Genomic DNA, 27,782 nt, shown 5'->3' on the forward strand with positions numbered 1-27,782 from the left:
GACAACTCTGGGCAATCCTCCCCTTCCACCCACCCCACACATGCTCCTCCTCCCTTTAATGACAATGGGTAGATCGCTGCCAGTTTTTTTATACTGGGAGTAGATCACAGACTCTTGGGAGTTCGATGAGCCTGATATAAATCACACTTCCTCTCATTTGCGTGACCCGTATAATAAGAATGATGATATTACATGACTTGCAATCACGTTCCAAGGCTACTTACATATGGTGTCACACCCCTTGTTGCTTATTTGTTTTTTAATAACTGAGCATATATAAACAGAGAGTACTGCTAATTTCTCTGAGGAAAGTAAAAGCCCTTAGAGAAAGCAAGTTGAACCTGACCAGGCAACCTAAGGAAAAAGCGACAGCAAGAGAAGGATGGAGATATGGACATTTTTTATTGCTCTGCTGGTGGTTCTTCTGATTCTGCCCTACCTGAAACAGCTTTGGTCACGCAGGCATTACCCTCCAGGACCTCTCCAGCTTCCTCTCGTGGGAGCCATGTGGCTGTTTGGATTCAAGATTCATGAAAATAGTCTCGTTCAGGTACTTATTGCTTAGTGATAATTCAGTCTAATGTCAGCAATTGTGTTCTCTATTTCCCCCAACAATTGTGATATTTCAGCTTAAACAATAGCATGAGTTAACATGGTAAATGCCATAAGCCTCCATTGTCAGAAGCTGTATGCAATACAAATAATAGTAATAATGTAAATAATATTATTAATAATATTGAAAAGCACAAAACCATATAACAGTTGAAAATAAGCATTAAAAATTACTGATCAAAATATTTATTGTATACTATTAAACTGAGGAAGGAGGAGAGAACACCTTCAAAGGAAGAATGGTTTATGAAAATCTTGGAATATGCAGAGATAGCAAAAATTGATAAAAGATACAAATTTAGAATCTTTTAAAGAAGACTGGAAACCCTTTCCAGTCTATATAAAAAGTTACTTCCCATATGCAAAGACCACGGCGGGGTTTGAAGTGTAAGAAAACAGCAGAATATATTAAGAAACATTATTATTACAAAAAAACAAACAAAACAAAAAAGACTGGCCACATAGGTACTCAGCATTCATTCATGGCAGCCTCTCAACAGGTACTAACCTGTATGTGCTATTCAATTTTCTTAACCCTGGGAGATTTTTAATCTTTTCCACTCAAAGCAGAAGCACTTATAAAAAAAACAAATTATAAACTATTGGCAGGGGGTTGGACTGGATGGCCCTTGTGGTCTCTTCCAACTCTATGATTCTATGATTCTATGTTGCCTTGTGTTTCCCCCTGATTTCACATAGCTACCCATGCTGCCATTATCCTACTGGCTTATATACTAATATTCCTTCAAGTTTCTCTATGTTCAGAGTATTTTAGAACCAGCATTATGTAAGTTTGTTGCATTTTACTATTGAAAGTGTCCTTTGACACACCCTAAGACAGTGATGGGAAACTTTTTGAGCTTGGTGTGTCAAAATTAGCCAAAAAACCGAGCATAACTCGGGTGGTGTGTCACTTCGGGGAAAAAACCATAATTTTTGCGATATTCATAGTTTAAATAACAAAAATGTATAATTGTAATATATAACTGTATTTAATAAACAAAAAACTAATTATTTAACCTAACCAAACCAAAAACCCCTTATTTATCACAAAGTGCCCAGAGTTGTTGATCTTTTTGGGGGAACTGCTGACCAAAGTTTGGGAGGTTTTTTTGGGGTGTGTGCAAAAGTTGCTTTGCTTTTTGGGGGGGATGCCCCAAAGCTGCTGCACTTTTTTTGGGGGGGGGAAGAGAACAGAAATAAATGACGAATAATACCTTCGCTGGAACTAACATGCAGCACCGACATAGTCTGCCAAAGCGCCAGAAAAAACAGCACAGAAAGGGTTAAAAAACCAATCTCTGGCTACCAGCAGCAACAACAACAACAAAAAAGATCTGCTGTAGCTTGAGGAGGAGCGAGAGAAGAAATGTGGGGTGTTTTTTTTTACAACAACAACAGCGCAAATGGGCCGATGGGGCGCGTGCCAGCAGTGAGGACTCTGTGTGTCACGTCTGACACGTGTGTCATAGGTTCGCCATCACTGCCCTAAGACAATCAATTGATCCTAGCCCTTTAAGAAATGCAGCTCCACTCAGTATATAAGCCAAGAATCAGAAACATCCTCCAGCAGTCTGAACAATGGCATTACAACATCACAACTAGGGGAGCTTTTACAGCCCTTTATTTGATCTTTTTCTAAGAGCAATGATATTCATTCGTTGAATTGTCCCATAGGTTAGCTAACCTTTAGTTTAAACAACTATAGTCTTATCTTGGGGAAGTTTTTCCCTGACTGCTATGTAATTTTCAATTCTTTTCAGAGTTTACAGCTCCTCTTTAGCTTTTGATTATAAGGAAACCTCAGCCCTTAAATATTTTCCTTCTGAGGAAATAAATAGAGATTTTCCAGTGAAACGAGTCACTTAGCCGGCACCTTGTCAAGGTTTACTTTATTTAGAGGTTACTTTGAGAAATTCATGTCTTTTCTTTATCTAAGTTTCTTTTGGGAGATTTAAGCTAATTATGTTTAATGACAGGTAGGTAGCCGTGTTGGTATGAGTCGAAACAAAATAAAAAAATTCCTTCAGTACCAGTAGCACCTTAAAGACCAACTAAGTTTTTATTTTGGTATGAGCTTTCGTGTGCATGCACACTTTGTCAGATACCTCATACCAAAATACAAACTTAGTTGGTCTTTAAGGTGCTACTGAAGGAATTTTTTTATTATGTTCAATGAGTAATCATTAGTTTAGTTTTAGTATTATTCACTTTATCAATATCTCGTTTCAGGGATTTATCACGTTATAGTTTTGTTTTTGCGCTGTTTCAAATATCTGGGCCAGGTAATCCGATCAAACAGGTCTTTTTGGGCACATAGAGATTATATAGCTACAAACGAATGCAAAGCAGCTATGCTGATTAGATCTTTATTTGCCAAGAAACAGGCACAAACAGTGAAAGTGGCCTTGAGACTTTTCCAAATGAAAGTCCTCCCACTACTTTTGGTGGGCATTACTTTGGGTTCACGCAGGGATTTTTTAAGACTGGAATCTATCCAATTGCAATTTCTTAGAGCCGTCCTCAGGATCCCCCCTTCTGTAGCGGGTGCGGTTCATGCGATTAGAGGCTGGCTGCCAAGCTTTTCGGTACGTGGCCCTGAAAGCGAAGCTTTGGGTATGGCTTAAGCCAGTGATGGGCAACCTTCTGAGCTTGGTGTGTCAAAATTCACCAAAAAAACCGAGCATAACTCGGGTGGTGTGTCACTTCGAGAAAAAACCCATAATTTTGCAATATTTATAGTTCAAATAACAAAAATGTATAATTGTCCAGGGCTAAATAAATAAAATAAAATAAAATAATGTTGCAGGTTCAATCCTCAGCGTCCCTGGAGTAATCAGAAGTAGGGGTGGCCGCTCTTAAAACTTGCCCTGTGCTCTCTCTCTAATGCCCTGTGCTGTGTCAAATGAACCACAAGATGCCTGGGGTTGTTTTGTTGTTGTTCACTCTTTAATGTAAAGTTTTGATGGTACTTTAACCAATAAAACACACACTTTTATAAACAAAACACAACAGCAACTGTCACTCCCTACCATACTACAACGGGGGCTACCCATCGAACAGGGTGAGTGGGGGCTCCTGCAGTCTCCCTGAGTGTAAGCAGTGGAGGGAGATGTGGGCCTAATCTCCACCCCCACCCCATGCTACCCCAAGAGAAAGGGCAGGCAAATGACAGGCGCAGAAACTCCCATCACCTCTGTGCATTTGGTTGCCCTCCAGGCGGCGCAATGGGGAAGCCTGGGCCCTCTGCGCCTCTTAGGGAAAATTCTGAGTGCCAGACTGCTCAGCCACTCAGCTCGTCAGGCACGGACCTGCGGTTCACTGCGGATGTAAAGGAAGGAGTCCAGCCACAAGTGTCATACATGCATCATCATTACATGGTGAAACGTCAGAAAAGGGGACGGTACAGAGTACATTTGCATAGAGGTTGTTGTTGTTGTTTAGTCGTTTAGTCGTGTCCGACTCTTCGTGACCCCATGGACCATAGCACGCCAGGCACTCCTGTCTTGCACTGCCTCCCGCAGTTTGGTCAAACTCATGTTCGTAGCTTCGAGAACACTGTACATCCATCTTGTCCTCTGTCGTCCCCTTCTCATAGTGCCCTCAATCTTTCCCAACATCAGGGTCTTTTCCAAGGATTCTTCTCTTCTCATGAGGTGGCCAAAGTATTGGAGCCTCAGCTTCACGATCTGTCCTTCCAGGGAGCACTCAGGGCTGATTTCCTTAAGAATGGATAGGTTTGATCTTCTAGCAGTCCATGGGACTCTCAAGAGTCTCCTCCAGCACCATAATTCAAAAGCATCAATTCTTCGGCGATCAGCCTTCTTTATGGTCCAGCTCTCACTTCCATACATCACTACTGGGAAAACCATAGCTTTAACTATACGGACCTTTGTCGGCAAGGTGATGTCTCTGCTTTTTAAGATGCTGTCTAGGTTTGTCATTGCTTTTCTCCCAAGAAGCAGGCGTCTTTTAATTTCGTGACTGCTGTCACCATCTGCAGTGATCAAGGAGCCCAAGAAAGTAAAATCTCTCACTGCCTCCATTTCTTCCCCTTCTATTTGCCAGGAGGTGATGGGACCAGTGGCCATGATCTTGGTTTTTTTGATGTTGAGCTTCAGACCATATTTTGCGCTCTCCTCTTTCACCCTCATTAAAAGGTTCTTTAATTCCTCCTCGCTTTCTGCCATCAAGGTTGTGTCATCTGCATATCTGAGGTTGTTGATATTTCTTCCGGCAATCTTAATTCTGGCTTGGGATTCATCCAGTCCAGCCTTTCGCATGATGAATTCTGCATATAAGTTAAATAAGCAGGGAGACAATATACAACCTTGTCGTACTCCTTTCCCAATTTTGAACCAATCAGTTGTTCCATATCCAGTTCTAACTGTAGCTTCTTGTCCCACATAGAGATTTCTTAGGAGACAGATGAGGTGATCAGGCACTCCCATTTCTTTAAGAACTTGCCATAGTTTGTTGTGGTCAACACAGTCAAAGGCTTTTGCATAGTCAATGAAGCAGAAGTAGACGTTTTTCTGGAACTCTCTAGCTTTCTCCATAATCCAGCGCATGTTTGCTATTTGGTCTCTGGTTCCTCTGCCCTTTCGAAATCCAGCTTGCACTTCTGGGAGTTCTCGGTCCACATACTGCCTAAGCCTGCCTTGTAGAATTTTAAGCATAACCTTGCTAGCGTGTGAAATGAGCGCAATTGTGCGGTAGTTGGAGCATTCTTTGGCACTGCCCTTCTTTGGAATTGGGATGTAGACTGATCTTCTCCAATCCTCTGGCCATTGCTGAGTTTTCCAAACATGCTGGCATATTGGGTGTAGCACCTTAACAGCATCATCTTTTAAAATTTTAAATAGTTCAGCTGGAATATCATCACTTCCACTGGCCTTGTTATTAGCAGTGCTTTCTAAGGCCCATTTGACTTCACTCTCCAAGATGTCTGGCTCAAGGTCAGCAACCACACTACCTGAGGTGTACGAGACCTCCTACTCCCTAACAGTGCCCAATCCACATTGCTGAACCAGCCGGGCACAGAATGAGCTGGCTGTGCTCTGCAGGAGCGGCTGCCGCCTGGCCATTTCAGCTGCCCTCTCCAGCTGTGAGGACGGAAGTGTGGGCAGAGGCTGAAGCTCCCTCGGGAACGCAACAGGGCGCGAGCTACACTCCACGAGGAGAGAAAGCGTGCGCAATTCACGGCCACAGCCCACTCGCAGGCTCCTTTCTCTTGCGGCGGCCAAGCGCAGAGGAATGCATGGGCGACAACGAGGAGACAATACACCCGCCCTCCTGACTGGGAGCAAGCTGTGCTGCTCTCTCCGGACAACACCTGGCTCGTGATTAGTCTTGTCAGGGAATTTCCTGCGAGCCGTCTGGGTGAAGGCGGAGATGCTGGAGAAGGCGGGCTTGCCTCCTCCTCAGCCACCTGAAACTCTGGCCTTCCTCACCGTCTTTTCTGCGATTGGTTCAGGGCCGCTCCATCCCGCCCCGTCTGGCCTGCCCCGTCAAGGGGGCTGGGTCATGCCATATTTCATTGAGGTGGAGATATGTAGGCAAAGCTCAAGGCTGGACGGGAGCTTTACGGCTGGGAAAGATGTGGTCTTCTCAACTGAGACCAAGCGAGCACACAAGGGAGAGATGGCCGCCCAGCAGCTTCCCCCCAATTGCGCAGGACTGGGAAAACATCCTGCGCGCACGTGAAGGGATCGTGCCCGCCCGCAACTCCACCTCCTGCTCAGGCGGAAGTGGCTCTGTAGCATGAGGAGGAGTGGGAGAACAAATGGGGGGGGGAACAGTGCGGATGGCGTGCATGCCAGCAGCATAGCTGCCAAGTATCTCGTATCCGCCGGGAAAACCCCTTTTTTCTTACTGTTTCCCGGCAGTATCCCGTTTGGCAATAAATCCCGGCATGCTCCCTTAAATTCGCTTCTTCCTGGCGGCCATTTTTCTGGTGCCGCTTTGCCCTTCTATGGGCACCAGAAAATGGCGGCGCCGGCGCTGGAAGTCGCTTTTACGTGTTTCCGGTCATGCGCGAAAGCGACTTCCGGCGCTGGCGCCGCCATTTTCTGATGCCCATAGAAGGGCGAAGCGCCACCGGAAGTTGCGTCACGCAACTTCCGGTCATGCGCACGCTGCCGATCCCGGATCTTTACGCCCCGGACTTGGCAGCTATGGCCAGCAGTGAGGGCTTTGCGTGTCACGTCTGAAACGCTTGTCATAGGTTTGCCATCACTGGCTTAAGCTATGCTTTAAACCTGTGGGTTTGGCCCCCTTGATATTGAGGGATGATTTTCAATCATCGTGGGAAAGGGAGGTCTTAGATGAAGTACAGACTTGCGGACTGTCACACCTTTACTTGGAGTCTATGACATACAGTCAAGCTAGAGCTGTGATTGCTCAGAGATAGGGCAATATTGCTAGACAAGAGGACATAGCCTTTGTGAAACCAGGGATGTTCCTGGGGGAGCAGATCTATCAGGTTACACCAGCTCCTTACCTCGCGGTAATCCACTATGTGGAATATCGTAGACTCCTCACTGCGGCCAGATTGAACGTCCTCGAATCTGCAGTATTATGGGGAAGGTACAGGGGAGTTCCATACGATCTGAGAACTTGCCATTGTGCCTTGTGCGAGGTAGAGTCTACCGAACATATCCTCCTGAGTTGCCCTTTCTATGACGATTTAAGACAGGCACCCCCAAACTTCGGCCCTCCAGATGTTTTGGACTAACATCCCCATCATCCCTGACCACTGGTCCTGTTAGCTAAGGATCATGGGAGTTGTAGGCCAAAACATCTGGAGGGCCCCATTTTGGGGATGTCTGATTTAAGACAATGACTCATAGCCCCATGCCTATCTCAGCTTAGCTCTCTATCCAGAGAAAGTCAGGTTGTATATTTGTTGAATAATCCCACTGGGAAAACAGCTTTCTTGGTGACCAAATTTCTCTTCCTAGCTCTCAAGCGTCGTAAGATTAAAATCAACTGCATTGATGCGGGTTTATCCGTAGAGCCTTTTTAGTGCTGCCCATGTTTTATTTTAGTTTCTAGATGTCTTAGATGTTTTAATTTTGTACTGAGAAATGTATCTTTTCTGACTGACAGTCGAATAAAAAATGATGATTATGAGGATGATGACTGCTGCCCTTCAGTATGCCATCCTGTTGGCGCCCTAATAATAATAATAATAATAATAATAATGATAATAATTTATCTTATCTGGCCGGGTTGCCCCAGCCACTCAGGGCGTCTTCCAACAAAATATTAAAATACAGAAATCCATCAAACATTAAAAGCTTCCCTAAACAAGGCTGCCTTGAGATGCCTTCTAAAGGTCTGGTAATTGTTATTCTCTTTGACCTCTGGTGGGAGGGCATTCCACAGGGTGGGTGCCACTACCAAGAAGGCCCTCTGCCTGGTTCCCTGTAACTTGGCTTCTCGTAGCGAGGGAACCGCCAGAAGGCCCTCAGCGATGGACCTCAGTGTCCGGGTAGAGCGATGGGGGAGGAGACACTCCTTCAGGTATACTGGACCGAGGCTGTTTAGAGCTTTAAAGGTCAGCACTAACACTTTGAACTGTGCTCGAAAACGTACTGGGAGCCAATGTAGGTCTTTCAGGACCGGTGTTATGTGGTCTCGGAGGCCGCTCCCAGTCACCAGTCTAGCTGCCGCATTCTGGATTAGTTGTAGTTTCCGAGTCACCTTCAAGGGTAGCCCCACGTAGAGCGCATTGCAGTAGTCCAAGCGGGAGATAACTAGAGCATGCACCACTCTTGCTAGACAGTCCGCAGGCAGGTAGGGTCTCAGCCTGCATACCAGATGGAGCTGATAAACAGCTGCCCTGGACACAGAATTGACCTGCGCCTCCATGGACAGCTGTGAGTCCAAAATGACTCCCAGGCTACACACCTGGTCCTTCAGGGGCACAGTTACCCCATTCAGGACCAGGGAGTCCTAATCTCAATCTGTTAGCCACCATCCAACCTCCAACCGCCTCCAGGCACTCACACAGGACCTTCACCGCCTTCACCGCCTTCACTGGTTCTGATCTGAAAGAGAGGTAGAGCTGATTATCATCCGCATACTGCTGAACACCCAGCCCAAACCCCCTGATGATCTCTCCCAGCGGCTGCATGTAGATGTTAAAAAGCATAGACTAGACAGGACTCTAGCACTCCCCCACCCCAGCCCTGCTCCCACGGTGGAGTCTACCTCTTCCCGAATCTGAGCGACTTTATCTGCAAAAAACTTTGCAAAATCATTGCAGGAGATCATGTGGCCCGTACTGGGCAGCGATGGAGCAAGTGGTTCCGCTAAATTGCGATCCACCTGAAAGAGTATCCTGCTGCTGTTTTCCGCAGATGCAATAGAGGCGGCGAAGAAAGTCGCTACCGCCACTTTGTAGGCTCAACATTGAGCTCTAACCCGTCTCCGGTCAGCTTCAGAATGAGTTATCCGCCATTGGCGCTCTAGCCATCTCAGCAATTGTTTCATTGCCCTCAGATCCGTGGAGAACCACGGGGCTGTCCGGGCTCCATGCAATCGGAGAGGGCGCTTCAGAGCCAAACAGTCAATAGCCCTGGTTAACTCCACATTCCAGCGGGCCACTAGGGAATTGGCTGAAAGGCCATCAACATGGGATAAAGCATCCCCTACCACTCTCTGGAAACCATTTCGATCCATTAGGTGGCAGGGGCGGACCATCCGAATCTGTTTCAGCAATTGTTTCTTTGCCCTCAGATCCGTGGAGAACCACAGGGCTGTCCGGGCTCCATGCAATCGGAGAGGGCGCTTCGGAGCCAAACAGTCAATAGCCCTGGTTAACTCCACATTCCAGTGGGCCACCAGGGAATTGGCTGAAAGGCCATCAACATGGGATAAAGTGATGTTAGAAGAACCAGAAGAATCGATTAAAAACTTAAGAGAAGTATTAAAAATTTTTGGAGAAATATCAGGGCTAAGAATTAATGAGAATAAAACAAAGGTGATGGTCAAAAATATAAGAAAGGAGGAAATAATAAAATTGGGAAACTCTATAGGATGGGAAATAGTAAAGAAATTTAAATATTAAGGCATCATATTAAATAGTAAATAGTAAAGAAATTTAAATATTTAGGCATCATAATTAGTTAGATTAGGTTAGATTGGGAATAGTTATAGTTTAAAAGTGAATTGATTTTGGAAAAAGGTGAAAATATGGAGGCTTATAGAGGGGGAAAAAATTAGGCACGGGAAGAGAAAATGGGAGTTTGATTTTTCAGTGATTTGGATATTTGGTGAAAATGATAATAGTCAAGTTTTAAAGTAGTATAAGGTATAAAGGTAATTATTTCATGGAATAAGAAACTGTTGAAGAGGATAAAAAAGGGATGAAAACCGGGGAAGGGGGGAGGTTGGGGAAGCCCACAAAATATGGTTTATTAATTATGAATGGAAAAAAGATTATTTTTGTTTTGTTTTTTTTCCCTTTTTTGTCTCATTTTTTTCTTTCTCTTTTTTTTCTTTTTTTATTCTTTTTTATTCCCCCTGCGTGGGATACTTCTGTGGCAGGGGAGGACCCATGGAGGGGGGTGGGAAGAAGGTGGAAAAGGTGTTCATGTATGTACCGTTTTTTGTAATTTGTAAAATCAATAAAAATTATGTTTAAAAAAATAAATAAAAAGGATATGGAAAGGTGGAAGGAATTGAATCTTTCCCTTTCAGGTAGAATAGCCACAACCAAAATGGTAATCCTGCCCAAGATATTATTTTTGTTTCAAATGTTGCCTATAGTAGGGAAAAGAGAAACATTTGACAATTGGAGAAAAGATTTATGTCAATTTATTTGGCTTGGGGGAAAAGCGAGGATACAGTACAAACTACTCACTGATGTCAAGGAAAGGGGAGGATGGGGGGGGGTCCCGGATCTTAGAATTTACCACGCATCTGCTTGTCTGTATTGGCTTAAAGAATGGTTGTTATTGGAAGATGAAGAAATCTTGGAAGTTGAAGGTTTTAGAAATGTTACCGGGTGGCATACATATTTGTTACAGGGAGATGGGAGAAAGTTCAAGCAATTTTCAGACCATGTCATAAAGAAACCGATATTCAGAACTTGGCTAGAATTTAAGGACTTGATGGAACCCAAAACACCCTGGTGGGCCTCCCCACTGGAAATGACAGCAATGGGAGAGAAAAGTAAGAAAGGAAGTTGGCTAACCTATTATGATCTAATTGTGAAGGAAGGAGATCAGCTAGTGCTAAAACCATACGATCAGATTAAAGCAAACTGCACTAGCTGGCTACAATATCTCCAGTTACAAAGCTTATTTAAAGCTTATTTAAAGAACATAATGCAATAGGGTTTGCAAAAGAGAAGTCCAAGATACAGGAATTAATAATTGAGAACAGGGTCAAGCCTTTATCAAAGATTTATAAATATCTTCTGGAGTGGGAGTTAAAAGACGAAGAAATGAAATGTGTAATGGTTAAATGGGCCCAAGATCTGGGAAAGCCAATTTATAAAGATCAATGGGACAGGCTGTGGAAAGGTACAATGAAGTTCACAGCTTGTACCGGAATTAAAGAAAATATGTTGAAAATGCTGGCATCGATGGCATCTCACACCGGATAGGATTGCTAAAATATACAAGAGTGGAGACAACAACTGTTGGAAATGCCATAATAAAATAGGAGATTATATACATTGCTGGTGGGGCTGTGCAAAAATCAATAAATTTTGGGGGGAAGTCTATGAAGAATTGAAAAAGATGGTAAAGGTCACTTTTCTAAAAAAAACCAGAGTATTTTTTATTAAGTCTTCTACCTGAAAGCTTTCCGGAGGATAGGAAAAATATTTTTCTTTATGGTTGTACAGCAGCAAGATTGTTAATAGGTCAAAAATGGAAAAAGGAAGAGGCACCTAACATATCAGAATGGCAGATCAAGCTAGTGGAGTTTATGAATATGGATAGAATGACTGCCGCAATAAGGAATGTACCAAAACAAAGATTAATCAAAACATGGGAATATGTAGAGGATTATTTTAAGGGAAAAAAAGATAAAAACAGAGCTAGTGGTTTGTTTAGCCTAGGAGACCACAGGGGAATTAAGGGGAAAATTGGATTACAAAGAAATATATAAAGGGATAGACTTTAGGATAACTGTAACGCAAAATATGGAAGAATTTGAAAGCTAAGCGTTGTGTGAAAGTTTGGAAGTTGATTTTATTTGTATATAGGGTTAGGATTTATGTAACAAGATTTGAAGGAAAAATTGTATAAGTTCTTATTTACTGTAATGTTTTTTTAAAAAATGAATCAATAAAGTTTATTTTAAAACTTCAAAAAAAACAACTTTGAAAACATTGGAATTGGTAATAATCTCTAGCCAGTTATAGGTAGGTAGCCGTATTGGTCTGCTGTAGTCAAAACAAAATAAAAAAATTCCTTCCAGTAGCACCTTACAGACCAACTAAGTTCGTCATTGGTATGAGCTTTCATGTGCATGCACACTTCTTCAGATACCTGTGTGCATGCAGCTCAAGCCAATGACAAACTTAGTTGGTCTCTAAGGTGCTACTGGAAGTAATCTCTAGCCCAGACATGTATCATCTTAATTTCTTACCATATATTTGTATGGTGGTGATGCTCCTGTTGTGATCCACCATGGGTCTGAAACCTGACCCAGGGCTCCGGCCCAGCCTTGCCAACCTGGTACCCTCCAGATGTTTTGGACTGTGATGCCAATAGTCAGGGATGGTGGGAGTTATAGTTCAAAAGCATTTGGTGGTCTACAGATTCCACATCCCTGCACACACAAAGATTGTGGCAAGATGATTTTCTGGCAATGACTTGTGCATCTACCTGTCTGTCTTCGGATGGCTGCTCACTATGAAGTGTTTCTGCTGCTCTGATCCTAGGCAGAGGGAAAAATGGAAATGAGGGATTAAAACAAATGGATTGGAATTATGGGAGGGAGGCAGGAAAGCAGGCAGGCAGGCAGGCAGGAAGGAAGGATGGATGGAAGGAAGGGGAGAATCATACTCTATACTTTAAATTCAATTATGAAAACTCTTTTTAAAAAATTACTCAACCATCAGATATGAACATATTAACTTTAAAAACATTGGAATTGGTAATAATCTGTAGCCCAGACTGTATCATCTTAATTCCTTGCCATATGGTGGGAGTTATAGTTCAAAAGCATCTGGTGGTCTACAGGTTCACACACAAAGATTGTGGCAAGATGATTTTCTGGCAATGACTTGTGCATCTACTTGTAAAACAAATGGGTTGGAATTATGGGAGGGCGGAAGGCAGGCAGGCAGGCAGGAAGGAAGGAAGGGGAGGAGAAGGAGGAGGGGGAGGGGAAAATGTTATTAAGAGAACTGCAAATAGTGAGAAATTGCAGAGGTTAGGGAGGATGACCTTAATCGTATTAAGTTGAAATATTCAACTGTGTTTTTTGAACACATCATTCCTCTCCTCTCTTTTGAACCAAATGGTAGCTGGGAAAGCAACACGGAAATATTTTCACCCTATGGATAGGACATCTACCCATTGTAGTACTATCTGGATTCCAAGCAATGAAAGAAGCTCTCATTGACCACTCTGAAGAATTAGACGAGCGACCAGAGACTCCTTTCGTTATGAAAATAGGAGAAGGAAACGGTAAGTAGTGAAGAATGAGAATTTCTACTGGTATTTTCCCAAGACAAAACATTTAAAGATCTGTCCAGAAAAAGAGAATATGGTGCAGAATTCACCCTCAATAAAGAAAACCCGTCTGGTCGGACCAGTAGAAGTAGGAACTGGTTGACATCACACATAAAAACAGTATGGGGAAAATTGGCTGAATTGGGTTTGCTTGGTTTTCCATAATTTTTTATTGATACTTTTCAGCAACGCTAACAAATCTAAACAAAATTTATAAATTCCTTCCAGGAGCACCTTAGAGACCATCTAAGTTGTCACTGGTATGAGCTTTCGTGTGCATGCACAGATACACTGAAATAGAAGTCCACAGACGCTTATATGTGGTGAGAGGGGGGGGGGTATATCTCAGAAGGGTGATTGACTGACTGATAGCTGTCAATGACTGATAACGACTGCAAACGACTGCCTTCTCGGTAGTGGCACCCACCCTGTGGAATGCCCTCCCACTAGAGGTCAAAGAGAACAACAATTACCAGACCTTCAGAAGGCATCTCAAGGCAGCCCTGTTTAGGGAAGCTTTTAATGTTTGATGGATTTCTGTATTTTAGAATTTCTGTTTTGTTGGAAGCCGCCCAGAGTGGCTGGGGGAACCCGGCCAGATGGGTGGGGTATAAATAATAAATTATTATTATTATTATTAAACATCTTGCATGTAAAAGCAAGGGGTGAGATGGCTTTATCATGTATAATGATATAAGAATCCAATGTCTTTGTTCATACCAGGTCTCTCCATGGTTTTAAGCTTGGTGAAAGGTTTCAGATCAGCAACAGAACTGCAACTTCTCACCAATCAACTTATCGCCAAGCTTAAAACCATCAGTCCTCGCAGAAGTCCCTTAATTGAATTGGGCTTGTGATTTGACTTTACTGCTAGTATTTAACATTATGAGAAAACTCAGGTGATACCTGCAACTTCACTCTTTGTTGCAAAAATTACCACTGTTGATAAAGATAAACCCAACTCCCTTGTTAGCTTTGCTAGGAATAATAGGTCAATCAAAGCAACATTTACTTCATTGGGAGATGATGACCTTTTTGCTGGTAAATGCTTGCTTTGAAAAAGCTAAATGTACAAGAAATTTAGAGAGTCTCTTCTTTTCTTTCACAGAACTTATGATAATGTGACTATGATTTAGATTATGTGATTATGATTAAGTATAAGTGTTAATGTGATTATGACGGGCAAACAGAGGACAATGTGTAAAAATACTGAAGGGTAAATCCCTGTGTATAGTGTGGTGGAAGTGACAGAGGATGTAATGAATTTTGATAAGAGATGACTGTTGAGCCATTCAACAAGGCTTTGTCTTTCTTTTTCTTCCTTGTCTTTCTTTTATATTTCTCTTTTCTTTCTTTTTCTTTTTTACTTTCCCCTATAATCCATCTCCTTTCCTTGTTCTTTTCTCTCTAAACTTTTCTTTTCTTATCTTGAAGGTCAGATATGTTTCTTTGGATTTTAAACTCAGAAGAAAGAAATTGAATACATTAAAAATATTAGTTCTTTAGGTATGTGTGTATTGTGTATGGGTATGGTATGTATGTGTATGTATTAATCTTTGTTCATTCTTTGTGTGATGTATGGTATGGTATGTTTGTATGTAGATGTATCATTCTTTGTATTATTTTTTGTACAATAAAGATTAAATAAAAGAAAAAAGAAAAGAAAAAGCTAAATGTTGACACTGTACCACAGGGCTGTCAATAGACTCATGATATCCTCAGGTGTGGTCTGTTGCTCTGGCTGAGAAACTGACCTGCCAGGTCAGGGTGGCCAGAAGCAAAATAAGTTATGTACAACACTCCATCCATTTGTCTCCTAAGTGAGAAGAGCAATTTGATCATGACGACCTTCCATGGAAAGATCTAAACTGAAGACAGATTCTGCATCAATTTGTAATTCTTTGCTTTAGTGAGACTAAGCAGCTCTTACATGCAAGGGCATGAACATCAGTAAACATTGTTCTGAGATGGCAACTTTTCACATTGATTTCTGTAAGTAATTATTTCTCATTGATTTTCCATAGGTATTGCATTTTCAAATGGTCACACCTGGAGGCAACAGAGACGCTTTGGTGTAGTTACTATGCGGAATCTGGGGCTGGGGAAGAAAGGCATGGAGCACCAAGTAGCCGAGGAGGCCCATAATCTCGTGGAGGTTTTTGCACGTTCAAAGGGTATGTGATGAGGGGCGATGGTGCTGAGCCGGCATATGAAGATATATTTGTGTAGTACCACTGTCCATTTTAGAAAGGAATGTGAAATGTTTTTCTTGGTTCCTAATGGAGATCTCAACAGCATCTCTTGGCTACCATGAAATCCCATTCTCAGTATGAACAGGAGCAGCTGAACTAACATTTTGTTGTTGTTTAGTCGTGTCTGACTCTTCGTGACCCCATGGTCCAGAGCACGCCAGTCACTTCTGTCCTCCACTGCCTCCTGCAGTTTGGTCAAACTCATGTTAGTACAGTAGCTTTGAGAACACTGTCCCCTTCTCTGAACTAACATTAGTATAACTTTATTTTGCAGGTCAACCACTTGACCCCTCCATGCCCATCTCTAATTCAGTTTCCAACGTGATATGTGCTGTGGCTTTTGGGCACCGGTTTGCTCTTGAAGATGAAAGGTTCCAGAAGCTGATGGAAGCCATGAATTTTTTCCTAAATTTTTTATGTAGCTTCTTTCATGCTGTGAGCACTCATTTCCATTCCTACTAAACCAAACAGGTGTCCTTTAATACCACACGCCAGTATTCTGGAATCCATTATGATAGAAGATAGAGCGTTGGAGAATTGAGATCAGGTTTAAATTGATCTGAATTTAAGTAAAGGAATTACATACAGTGGTACCTCGTATTACGAATGACTCGACATCCAAATTTTTCGAGTTCCAAAGGGAAAAAATGATTGTGCGCTAATGAATTTATTGACATCCGAAGGAAAACCATGGGCGGCTTTAGATGGGGTTTCCTCGACTTACGAATTTGTAGATGCGGTTTACTCGACTTACGAATTTTTCCATCTCCCCCCCCCAATGCATTCCTGTGGGGGAAAGCCATGGAAGCTGTTTTTTCCGACTTACGAAGGTGCCGTCGTAACGGATTAAATTCGTAAGTCGAGGCACCACTGTAGTTGTGTTGCCATCATGCAAAACTAGATGTGTCTACTCTCTGCCTACTTAGCAGTGGCAAACATGATGGCGTCCATGTATAAGGCCTCTGCAGCCACCACCTTGGCTGGAGTTTTTTCTTTTCTTTTAATGAAAGAGAGACCAGCAAAGACATTCAAAGTTCAGTTATCCACATTTCTACATCCATTACTAATTTGTAAAAGAAAAGTACTCATGAAAGTTACTTGAATTTTCCCCCATACCTATTCTCCACCTACCAGAACAGGCCACTAACTTGTTCCAGGAAGGGTCCCGCAATTGTGCCCAGTTTTGGAATGATGCCTGGGAGCTGGAAAATATTTTGAGCCATAGTTTTCTTCCACATTTTCAGCTAGGTACAATTCACAGAATCCAATCATTGTGGGATTCCAGCGAAGTTATAGACACCTTCCTTCTTCTTAGTGTGACTCAAATTAACATGCTAGCCCTGAAGAAGAATGCAGATCATGTTTTTTATGTGACCAAGCTTCCTCATGGTAATGACAGCATTTCTGTTCTCTTTCCTTTAGCTTTATGAAATGCTCCCATGGCTCATGAAACATCTCCCAGGGCCCCACAAGAAGGCCTTGTCCTGCAGAGAGATGGTGATTTCATTTGCAAAGGAGGAGATAGAGAAGCATAAGGAGAATCAGTCTCTGCATGACCCACAGGATTTCATTGATTTCTATCTGCTTCAGATGGAGAAAGTAAGTATCTGCTTTGGAGCTGAATGCTGCTCATCCAAGGAATCATTATATTCCGTGTAATCTCTTGCCTGGAAACCAGTACAGTGGTACCTTGGTTCTCAAACTTAATCCGTTCTGGAAGTTTGTTCCAAAACTAAAGCGTTCCAAAACCGAGGCACGCTTTCCCATAGAAAGTAATGCAATAGGAATTAATCCGTTCCAGACTTTTATAAACAACCCATAAAACAGCAATTTAACATGAATTTTACTATCTAATGAAGCCATTGATCCAGAAAATGAAAGCAATAATCCATGTACTGCACTATAAAATAAATAAGACAGTATTGTAGATGATAAAAATTAAAATTAAAAATTGTTTCTTGCCTGCACTGATGATAGTCATTGTTTGGATGGGGGGCTTTTATCCATTTCCATAATCACACAATCAATAAATTATACAACAAAAACAAGCTACAGTCACAAAAACGAAAAAAACCACACAAACAAAAATGCAAAAAATAGCAAAAACAGAAGCACCAGATATAAGTTCCAAATATCACCTCAGAACACTGCAATCAGAAATGGAAGCCTTTGATTCCAATGGAGGGAACACAAATTAGCAGTGCAACAGTGAAAATGGAAGCTCAGGAGCTCATTGGGCTTCCGAAACAAAGTTCGCAAACCAAAATATTGACTTCCAGGTTTGCAGCATTCAAGTTCCAGGTTGTTCAGGAACTAAGGTACCACTGTACCTTTTTTTTTTAATCTCAGTTGAAAACGGCATTGAGTTCCCCCCAAATATTTCTCATAGTCAGTTTAGTTGCTAAAGTGGGTTGATATCCATCCATGAACATCTATAGAAATGGTTAAGAAATGTGAGTGTTAAGGAGTGGAAACAAGTGTGTTAAGGGCTCTTGCTTTGGAGCATTCCCTCTGTACATAATTTTTTCTGGATTGATATTCATCTCACATTCAAATGTGCACTGAGAAAACAGAAAATCCGAAACAAAATATTCTTAAGCTAAACTATGACTTCAAATCCCTGTCTCATCTATCTTTATATACTAGAAAGGAAAAAAAAAATATTTTCATCTTTCCCTCTTTGAACAATGCTTAGTTATTATGGTGACAAAAGAATGGTTAAATATGTTTAGTGGAACTTACCATATTTCGCCATAAATTTGTCACCTTTTTATGCCAATTATTCTTTTCAAAAAAGGGAGTTGTGACAATTATGTGGTGAAAAACCACGGCATGACTCTTATGCGAGGAAATAGTTTTTATTAACAAACATACTTATGTTAACATTGCTTATTACTTGTTAATAACTGTTTCTGGTGTGATTAGGATGCACAGAAAACTTGTGAACAGGTAAAGGTAGTCCAAATCAGGGCAAGGCAATTGCATGCATACTGAGAATGCCCTGTGAGTGACTATTATGTGGTGAATGGTTTGGGACTGATTTTATGGCTTTAAAAAAGGAGCTCGACTATTATGTGGTGGTGTCCATTAGGCCCTGAAATATGGTAGCACACATTTGGAATATCTGATGCCAGAGTTTCCACTGGATCCCTCTTTTCAAAGCCAGTGTTGGCTTATTATGCCAACCCACAGTAGCTACTGCTGTAAATACAGATATTCTTATCATAACCAGCTATGAAGCACAACACCCATGAGCCAGGCTGTGGCAGCTGCCTTGGACAGTGGAATGCCAACAGGAGGCATCTCTGGAGGTGTGCTGCCTAGCCAGCTGCTAGTGGAGAAGCAAAGGGGACAGCTTCTGGCAATATTTCACCAAAATCTTCCAAGATCTCACTGAGCCCCCTGTTTTTGTTGCCGCTTTGTGAACATTGCTGTGCAACCCAGGTAAGGCAGGTGGCAGCGAACAGGTTTTCTTCTTCTTTGGCGATCACTCGTAGCTGAGTAAGATTGTCTTCCATGAACACGGTTTTAACAATGGGTCCATAAGTGACTGTGGAGGCCAATTCTGGATTCACACGTCCTTCCACAATGGGGACATTGGTTTCTGGGTGGTAGTTGATCAGTGGTGACCCCACTGGGCGTGGTAATTCATTCAGGGAAAAAGGGAGGCAGACTATGTTTAGGGCACCTTTCTAGCCCCTCCCCCTTTTTGGAGTGAGCAGAGTGGATCCTAAAATGGGCTGTTCAGTCATGGATACAGCTGCTGAGCTACTCAACTGCCTCATTCCTCCCCATTCCTTCCTGTATCCACCGCTCATGTTCTGGTTCATGACTAAGGGCTTCCTGATTTCACGATCCTGCCTCTGTTACCATATGGGCCGATCACCATGGAACTTTTGGTGTTTGGGTTTGGGGCGGGTTTTTTGGAAGACACCTGTACATGAATTTGTTTTGCGTGTGTAGATCAGTGCACACTGACCAATACACAGTCTTCGCAGTAAGGCTCTGTTCTGCTGGTATGAGTAGTCACAACGACTGGTAAATTCTTATCTCCTGCAGCTTTCACCCACCTTTACAGCCATTGTAACATACTTCTTTGTATCATCCGTCCGTTCTGCCGTTTATGACTTCTTGGATCATTCTTTGTCTTGCTCCTCCCCTTTGACCTTACCACCTTGGGTGACCCTGCTGGGAGTATGAGATTCCCAATGGCTTCACTCACAAGCGTCATAGGAACATACAAGCCCACTCACCATGACAAAGTGATGATCCAGCGAGTGACAGCAGCAACAGTAGGGCGGTGGTGGCAGCAGCTTCCCATTTCACCTCAGGCAGTGTAAGAGGACACCCCACCCCTCATGAATCATGTGTGGGTGGTATGGTAATAAGTGGGGGGAAGAAGATCAAGTAAGTGCTGAAGGACAGATTGTAATGTATGTAAATGACATGTCACTTTCCCCATTTTCAACACCAGAGCAGGAATGACCCAGAGTCCACCTATGCTGAAGAGAATTTGGCTCAATGCATTACTGAGCTCTTCATAGCAGGGTCAGACACAACCACGGGTTCTCTGAAATGGGCACTTCTCCTCCTGGCAAGTCATCCAGATATCCAAGGTGAGAGAGGAGAGCCAGGACTTCTCTTGACCACTGTGGTGGACCATAATTCTTTAAAGGTTTCATATCGGAAAGAGTTAAAAGTGAGTTTATGATGTAAATTATGGAAGGCAAACGAGATTGAAATAAGCTAAATGTTGTTGACTTACATGTCTGGAAAGATAGTTTTTCCCACCAACATTTTCCTACATAGTTTCTGGAACCTATAAATAACAGAAGCAAAAATGTAAAATGCCCAGAAAGCTGGGACCCGGGGAAACTATGGGCCTTGCCCTAAATTCACAGAATGAGCAGAATAGTTATGTAATTAAATAAAATGTCTCTAAGAAGTTTAAAGTTGGACATGAGTTTAATTGCATTGCTCTGTCATTTGTCATCATGGAAGCCTACAATTGTAGGGTTGGAAGGGACCTCAAGGGTCTTCTAATACAACCCCCGGCAATGCAGGAATCTCAACACATGCTCCTCCATCCAGGTTGATACCATACCACAAGCTGCTATGCAAATCTGCTAGCAGTTTCTTTATGCAGCAAATGTACAAGAATGCTCCTGCTGTGAAATAAGTGACCGAGCCTCATTCCTGCCTCTCCATGCTCCAGTACATGAGGGACATGGGTAGTGCTGTGGTCTAAAGCACTGAGCCGCTAGGGCTTGCTGATTAGAAGGTCGGCAGTTCAAATCCGCATGACAGGGTGAGCTCCCGTTGCTCTGTCCCAACTTCTGCCAACATAGCAGTTCGAAAGCATGCCAGTGTAAGTAAGCAGGTAGTGCTGCGGTGGGAGGTAATCGGCATTTCTGTGCACTCTGGCACTCTTCATGGTGTCCAGTTGAGCCAGAAGTGGTTTAGTCATGCTGGCCACATGACCCGGAATGCTGTCTGTGGACAAACACTGGCTCCTTCACCTCCTTCCTTTGACTGGACTTAACTGCCCAGAGGTTCTTTACTTTTACCTTTACATGAGTGATGCTAGCCAAAGATCAGGTGAGGAAATGAGGATTAATGAAACAAAGTAGGAAATATTGTGGGCCGGGGGTGAAGACTATACAGGTGAAAGTTGGAAAATTAGAATATCGTCGAAAAGTGCATGAGAGCCAGTGTGGTGTAGTGCTTAAGAGCGGTAGACTCGTAATCTGGTGAACTGGGTTCGCGTCTCCGCTCCTCCACATGCAGCTGCTGGGTTTGTTGTGGGGGAAGAAGGGAAAGGAGAATGTTAGCCGCTTTGGGAATCCTTCAGGTAGTGATAAAGCGGGATATCAAATCCAAACTCCTCCTCCTCTTCTTCTTCTTCTTCTTCTTCTTCTTCTTCTTCTTCTTCTTCTTGAATCATCTTTATTCATTTTACACATAAAATACAAAAAGCAAAAAGAATAATAGGCACAAAAAAAGAAAAAGAAAAAAGAACGACAAACAAACAAAAAACATCAACAGCAAAAAGAAAAAAAGAAAATATAATAATGTCCAATAATCTTATATCTTCATCAATTCATTTGGACTCCCCCGGTTCCCCCCTCATTGGTTCCTTATTTCCATTCCTTACAGAGCAGTTTTCACAAAATAGCAATTCTTTTAAAGTCTATTTGAATTTCCTTTCTACTTATCACCTTTAAAATTTTCTAATATCTCAATTTTAATATACCTACAAATCTAATTAATAATTCCCCAAACTTAAATTTTTACCAGAAATGAATTCCCTTTTATTACCTTGTTCTCCCCCCTTCCCCTGGACCCCAGTTACCCAGGTGTCTCAGCAAATTCCATAATTCGTACCAGTGTCGGACTTTCCGTGCAATCCAGCCTATAAACACATGATTTTATCTTTTTATCCCACACCTACCCTTTCCGTAAACTTCCAGTCATGTTTTTTAAGACCAAGCTGTTGTTTCCCCCCTCTCGTTACTTCCCAACACCCTTCTTCCATCCTTTTTCCCCAGCAATTTCCCTGCCCCCCCTCTCTCACTGGGTGGGCAGGAAAACCCCCTGGGTCTCCCTTGAGGAGTTCTTTTTTCAAGTCCTGAATTTGCCCCACAAATTCTTCTTCTTCTTCTTCTTCTTCTTCTTCTTCTTCTTCTTCTTCTTCTTCTTCTTCTTCTTCTTCTCTTATTATTTTTTATTTTTCTTTTAATTTTTACAAATGCTTTCTTTTGGAAATTCCACAGTAATAAAACAAATAGTTACCATAATACAAAAATAAACATCGGTATTACATTTCATTAATTACATTACATTTATAATTGACCCGCCTAACGACAAATAATTACAATTATAACAAATAAAGGCTTGACATATCTTGCTTTGCATGTCATGCATCTATCTCATATATTGGCTTCACCTTTTAAATTGCATTACTGAAATAAATGCACTTTTTAATGATATTCTGATTTTCCAAGTTTCACCTGTATATATGGTTCTGGTAACCAGAAACAACTGAGATGAGCTTCACTTTCAACCTTTTCACACCTGGGATCTTGAGTGGGGACGAACCATTTACACTGACTTGAGCTCCTTGGAGAAATTGGTGGCCTATGAAAGCAAGAAACTGGGACTCATTCACAGAGATTTATGGAATATGTTCAAGGGAAATAAATGTCCACCTGAAATAAAATGCAGTATTCAAAATAAACCTTCTGTTTCCACCATTCTCTTCAGATAAAATGCAGAAGGAAATAGAAGATGTCATAGGTTCTGCTCACTCAATCAGCTATCAAGATAAGAAGAAACTGCCCTACACCAATGCTGTGATTCATGAAATGCAGCGCTTTAAATATGTCCTTCTTGTTGGGTTCCCTAGACAATGTACAAAGGATGTGAAGCTGTGTGGTTTTCTCATTCCCAAGGTATAAAAGTGTGATATAACTGCACTCCTGTAGCCCAAGAGCAAAGAGCAGCAAAATGTTGCATATTGAGAGATGCAGCCAGCCTTACAGGAACTTCCTGTCTAGTCAAAAATCTGAAGGGCAAGAGCAGGAGCTCCACCTGCAGACATGTTTCACCATCGCCAAGTGCCATTCCATGGGGAAATTTTGGCAGGGGAGGAGCATGAAGTGGACAGAGGTCTGAGCCTGGCTGTGAGCTTTCATTTTAAAAGAGGTGGGGGAAGGTGATAAATACAAAGCCACCCACCCAAATAATAATAATAATAATAATAATAATAATAATAATAATAATAATAATAATTCAGATCAGTCTCTGCAATGATTAGTCTCGGGATAATGTGGGACAAAAAAAGAGGTATTGATCTGAATGCATTCCAAGTCAATTGTTTCTTCTTTGCAGGGGACTATTATTTTTCCTGATCTGCGCTCTGTTCTTTGTGATCCGACACGATGGGAGACACCTGCAGAGTTCAACCCAAATCATTTTTTGGACAAAGATGGACAATTCGTGAACAAAGCAGAATATCTGCTATTTGGTGCAGGTAAATGCAGAAGACCAAGCTATCTTGTGATCTGTAGATGTGCTTATTTGTCTGCTTCCAGGAAATGATATCAGCATCAGCACATGAGGGAGTGGGCCAGAGCAGAAACAGCGTCTTTCTGGCTGGAGTGGCAATGCTGGTCAGCAGAATGGGGCAAGGCAGTGGCAAGTAAAGGGGATCTCTGGGTTGGTGGCTTGGGACCAAAGCCGTAGCTAGGTAATCTTGTGCCCCTGACAGAACTGTCCAGATTGCAGCCCTTACCATGGACAAATTAGCTCTTCTTTCCACCTCTCCTCCAACCCCCCTCCATTCAATTTCTCACACACTTCACCTTGTATTGAACTGCTTCACAGAAAATCCAATATTTAATTTGTTATGTCTTAATAAAAGGTTTCAGCAAAGCAAATGACATTCAGATGGCAGTTGACAGGTTTTTTTTTGTAATTAAGTTGTAAAACAATATACAGATAGGCCTAAATGAAACGTAGAGAAATGTCATAGTGATTTGTTCCACATTGATAACTTTATATTGTAATACTATATGATGTAAAATGACATTGCTTTCACAATATCTGTGTTATTTGGTTGATATAAATAAGAAAACTATTATTATTATTATTAACAAGTCACGTTACAAATTCTTATACACAAGAGTTGTTATTTGAAATCTAAAAGTGCTAAAAGTGCTAGAAATTCTGCAAACCTTCAGCTAGTTGTTCATTGTTCATTTACTGTTTATTTAGCACATTTAGCTTACAGAGTCCTTGGCTGTGTGTTTCACTAATTTTGAAAATTAGTGCTATGGATTCACTGAAACAAACAAAAAATAAATCCAATTTTAGAATCAGGGAAATTGAAAGTTGAGAGACGTTGACATTTCCAGGTGGTGGACAATCTTTCTACGTCTGAGAGAAAATAAGAAATAGAAAATAAGAAATCGAAACAGAAAATAGCTTTTAATAAAGATCTTTTTTCATTGAGACATATAGGTATGGAACAACCAATTGTTTCAGTAACTTTTGTTTCCAGGATATATGTAGATGGATGGTATCAGACAAGGGTTTAGGAAACTCAACTATTTCCACAGATATGTTTGGGTCTTGGGATACTGGATTGGGCTTGACTGACCTGATTATTGCAAGGATATTTGTGGATTAGATTATGCCTAACTGCTCAGTATTCAAGTGCTAAATAATGATTACACAAATATCATTGGTTCAATAGGCATTGAGTATTCAGCAATTTGAAAACATCTGATCAGACCAGACCTGCTTCGGTTTTGTAGGCTCTTCAGATGCTGTTGGACTACAACACCCACCATCCCTGCCTTTGGCTGTGCTATCTGGGCCTGATGGGAGTTGGAACCCACCTACCTCTGAAGGCCACTTTAGATTCTAATCCAGCCACCCCCAAACTGCGGCCCTCCAGATATTTTGGCCTACAACTCTCATGATCCCTAGCTAACAGGACCAGTGGATGGGGAAGTCCAAAACATATGGAGGGCCGAAGTTTGGGGGTGCCTGTTCTAAGCCATGAACATGACCTTCTGGAAACTTATAGGACTTTTATTCTCAAAATAGATTTTGTTTTCAGTGAACGTTTCTGTTATGTACTGAGCTGAATCATAGGATCCAGAATCAGACTGCTGATTCTGGATCCTATGATTCAGCTCAGTCGCAGAGTCGTCTGCGACTGGACCTAACGGTCAGGGGTACCTTTACCTTACTCTGAGTAAAGCTTAGTTGACTGCCACCCTATTTTCAGCTCATATTGTAAGCGTTGGAATCCCCCATCCCTCTTTCTCTATGCAACGGCTATTTCACCTTGAAAAATAATATTTCTATCCGCATCAGATGAGAAAAAGCATAAAAAGCTAGCAATGCTGTTTGCACCGTGCAATTCCATATAAATAGATGGCAGTCGGATACAAAACCTTTCACTTTCTCCGAAAGGCTACTGGATTGCCGACGAGCTCCCCTGCTTGGCATGTTTAATTTCAGAGAGAAGACCACGGGACTGATTTGTGATAGCCAGTTTGCGCTAGGGTGCGTTTGTGCACAGAAGTCATGCACCGAAGCACAATAACTTAACAATTGCTCAAGGCAAATCTCCACTCTCTCCTCTCCTCTCCCGCCTGTCCCCCCCTTTTCTTATCTTTTCATTCCCCCATCAAAGTGCTCGATCCGCCCTGCCCTGCCTGCTACCCCCAAAGTAACGATTCAGCCGTGAGATTGGAGCCTGCATTCTTCAGAAGTCGCGCAAAAACCAGGAAGTGAGAAAGGCAGAGGGGAGGGTGGAGGCTGGAGGGGAAAGAAGCGCTCTTAAGCGGCCAGGGAGGCAAGCAGCGTGGCGGAAGAAGCAGGAGGATCCCTTATGACTGCAGTTCCGAATGGTCCGTTCCAGCTGAGGTGGGAAAGCGAATGTGCTGTCTGAGGGAGCCGCGCTGTGCTCCTTTCCCCTCTGTTCCCGCTGTGGCGCCGGGCTGCATGATCCAGATGCTGCTGCTGCTACTGGTACGGAAAGAGAAGGCTACATATTTTTAGCCGATTTTGCGCCCGCCCCCCGGCCTGCGCCCCTGGTGGGGGCCCATCCCACCACCCCCTAGCTATGGCTCTGCTTAGCTCTGGGGCCTCCATCACTTACCATCTGGACCTCCCTACATTTTCCACCTGTCCCTGTCCCTGAGAGGCATCACTGCCAGAACCAGGATACTGCTGTTCCCTGTCTCACATTCCCACTGCAAGCTATCCAACTTCTTTTCAGGCAGAAATGCTAGTTCCTACCAAGGAGAAGAAAACCTGGCCGGACAGTTTGCTCCATGGTCTTAACCCCTTTCGGTATTGCTGATTTGGGCAGTTGAGGAAAGTTTTCCTTTCATTTTTTAAAATCAAGTTTTATTGAAAGTTTTATACGTGAGACACAATAAAAAGCATGCTAATCTAGAAGGGAAAATAGAAAAAAAGATTAGGAAAGGAAGAAAAGAAAGAAAAGGAAAGAAGAAAATGAAATTACAAAGTCCTCTATCAAAATTAAAACTTCACCCTTATCCTGCATACAGAAAAGTGAGTTATCCCAGTTCTCACTTGGGAGCTAGACACACTTACCCCGGCTTCAAGCCCTGGGCAATCCTCTTTGCCCTGCCCCTCACACAAGACCCTTCATCTTCATCCTCTTCCTGAATGTATCTTCTTTGATATGAGATAGGGAACTTCAAATTACAGAACGAAACATAAGTATAAACAGTAGAAGAAAAGGGTTAGCACTGACCAGGCTAGGAAACTGACAGCAGCCTTGATGTTTTTCCTATCCTAACTAGACTTTTTTGCCAAAGTGTTGTGAAGAATGTTTATAGCTACAAAGCAATGAACATGGGAAAGTAAATAATTGCCCACTTACTGCCTTCTTCTTGTCTCCTCTTCAGGGGCTCGCATTTGTTTGGGAATGCAGCTGGCAAAGATTGAAATGTTCATCTTCCTGACCAGCCTGCTGAGGGCATTCAGCTTCCAGCTGCCAGAAGGAGTCAAAGAACTCAAGAAAGAGGCTATAATAGGGGCTACAACACATCCTCATCCTTATAAACTCTGTGCAGTTCCTCATTGCAACAAATAATAAAATATGAAAATATTAGGGGCTGCACCCCTGCTTCCTCCACTCGGCGACCCCTTTGCCACTCCTGACACATGAACCCCCTAGAATTTCTCCATCTCATCCCATGCAACTACAGAGGTCTCTTTTCACCTTTGCTGCTCCATTTCTGAAGCCAATTCTCTCTTGTCTTCTGCAGCTCTGCTTTGCATCCATTCCCCCCTTCACCCCATCTTCTCCTTTTCTTTAGGCCCTTTCATGCCCATGCTTTCATCTTTATCACTATCCCTATCCCCATGCCTCCTTACTTCTTCCTCTTTGGCGCCTTTCTTTGCATCCCCATTCTTACTCTCCCTCCCTTTCCCCCTCCCCCTTACTTTTCTCAAATCTCCCTTTTACACACACTCCCACACCTCCTTCTCTCTCCCTCTTCTGCAGCCCCCTTCCAACACCCCCCCCCCCATGCTGAGATATGTTATTGTATCTTCAAGATGAGTAGACTCCTAAGAACAAGGCTATCAGCTTCTCCAGTTGAAGGTTAAGTTTCTTTGATGGATACTGTACATGTATGCTTGTTAATAAAATAACTCTTCTAAATCA

The 27,782-nt window shown here is 42.4% G+C and overlaps 1 protein-coding gene across 1 annotated transcript; it reads left to right on the forward strand.

The window, feature by feature from the left end:
* The first annotated feature begins 288 nt into the window (after window positions 1–288).
* On the forward strand, window positions 289–27,782 carry LOC148685780 (cytochrome P450 2J2-like). The gene is made up of 9 exons (XM_088669263.1): window positions 289–550; window positions 13,106–13,268; window positions 15,338–15,487; window positions 15,840–16,000; window positions 16,988–17,164; window positions 20,040–20,181; window positions 22,829–23,016; window positions 23,456–23,597; window positions 27,019–27,782. The coding sequence occupies exons 1-9, from the start codon at window positions 383–385 to the stop codon at window positions 27,204–27,206; spliced, it is 1,479 nt and encodes a 492-aa protein (XP_088525389.1). The 5' UTR covers window positions 289–382; the 3' UTR covers window positions 27,207–27,782.

The sequence above is a fragment of the Zootoca vivipara genome, chromosome 5, assembly GCF_965207765.1.
Source record: "Zootoca vivipara chromosome 5, rZooViv2.hap1.1, whole genome shotgun sequence".
Lineage (NCBI taxonomy): Eukaryota > Metazoa > Chordata > Lepidosauria > Squamata > Lacertidae > Zootoca > Zootoca vivipara.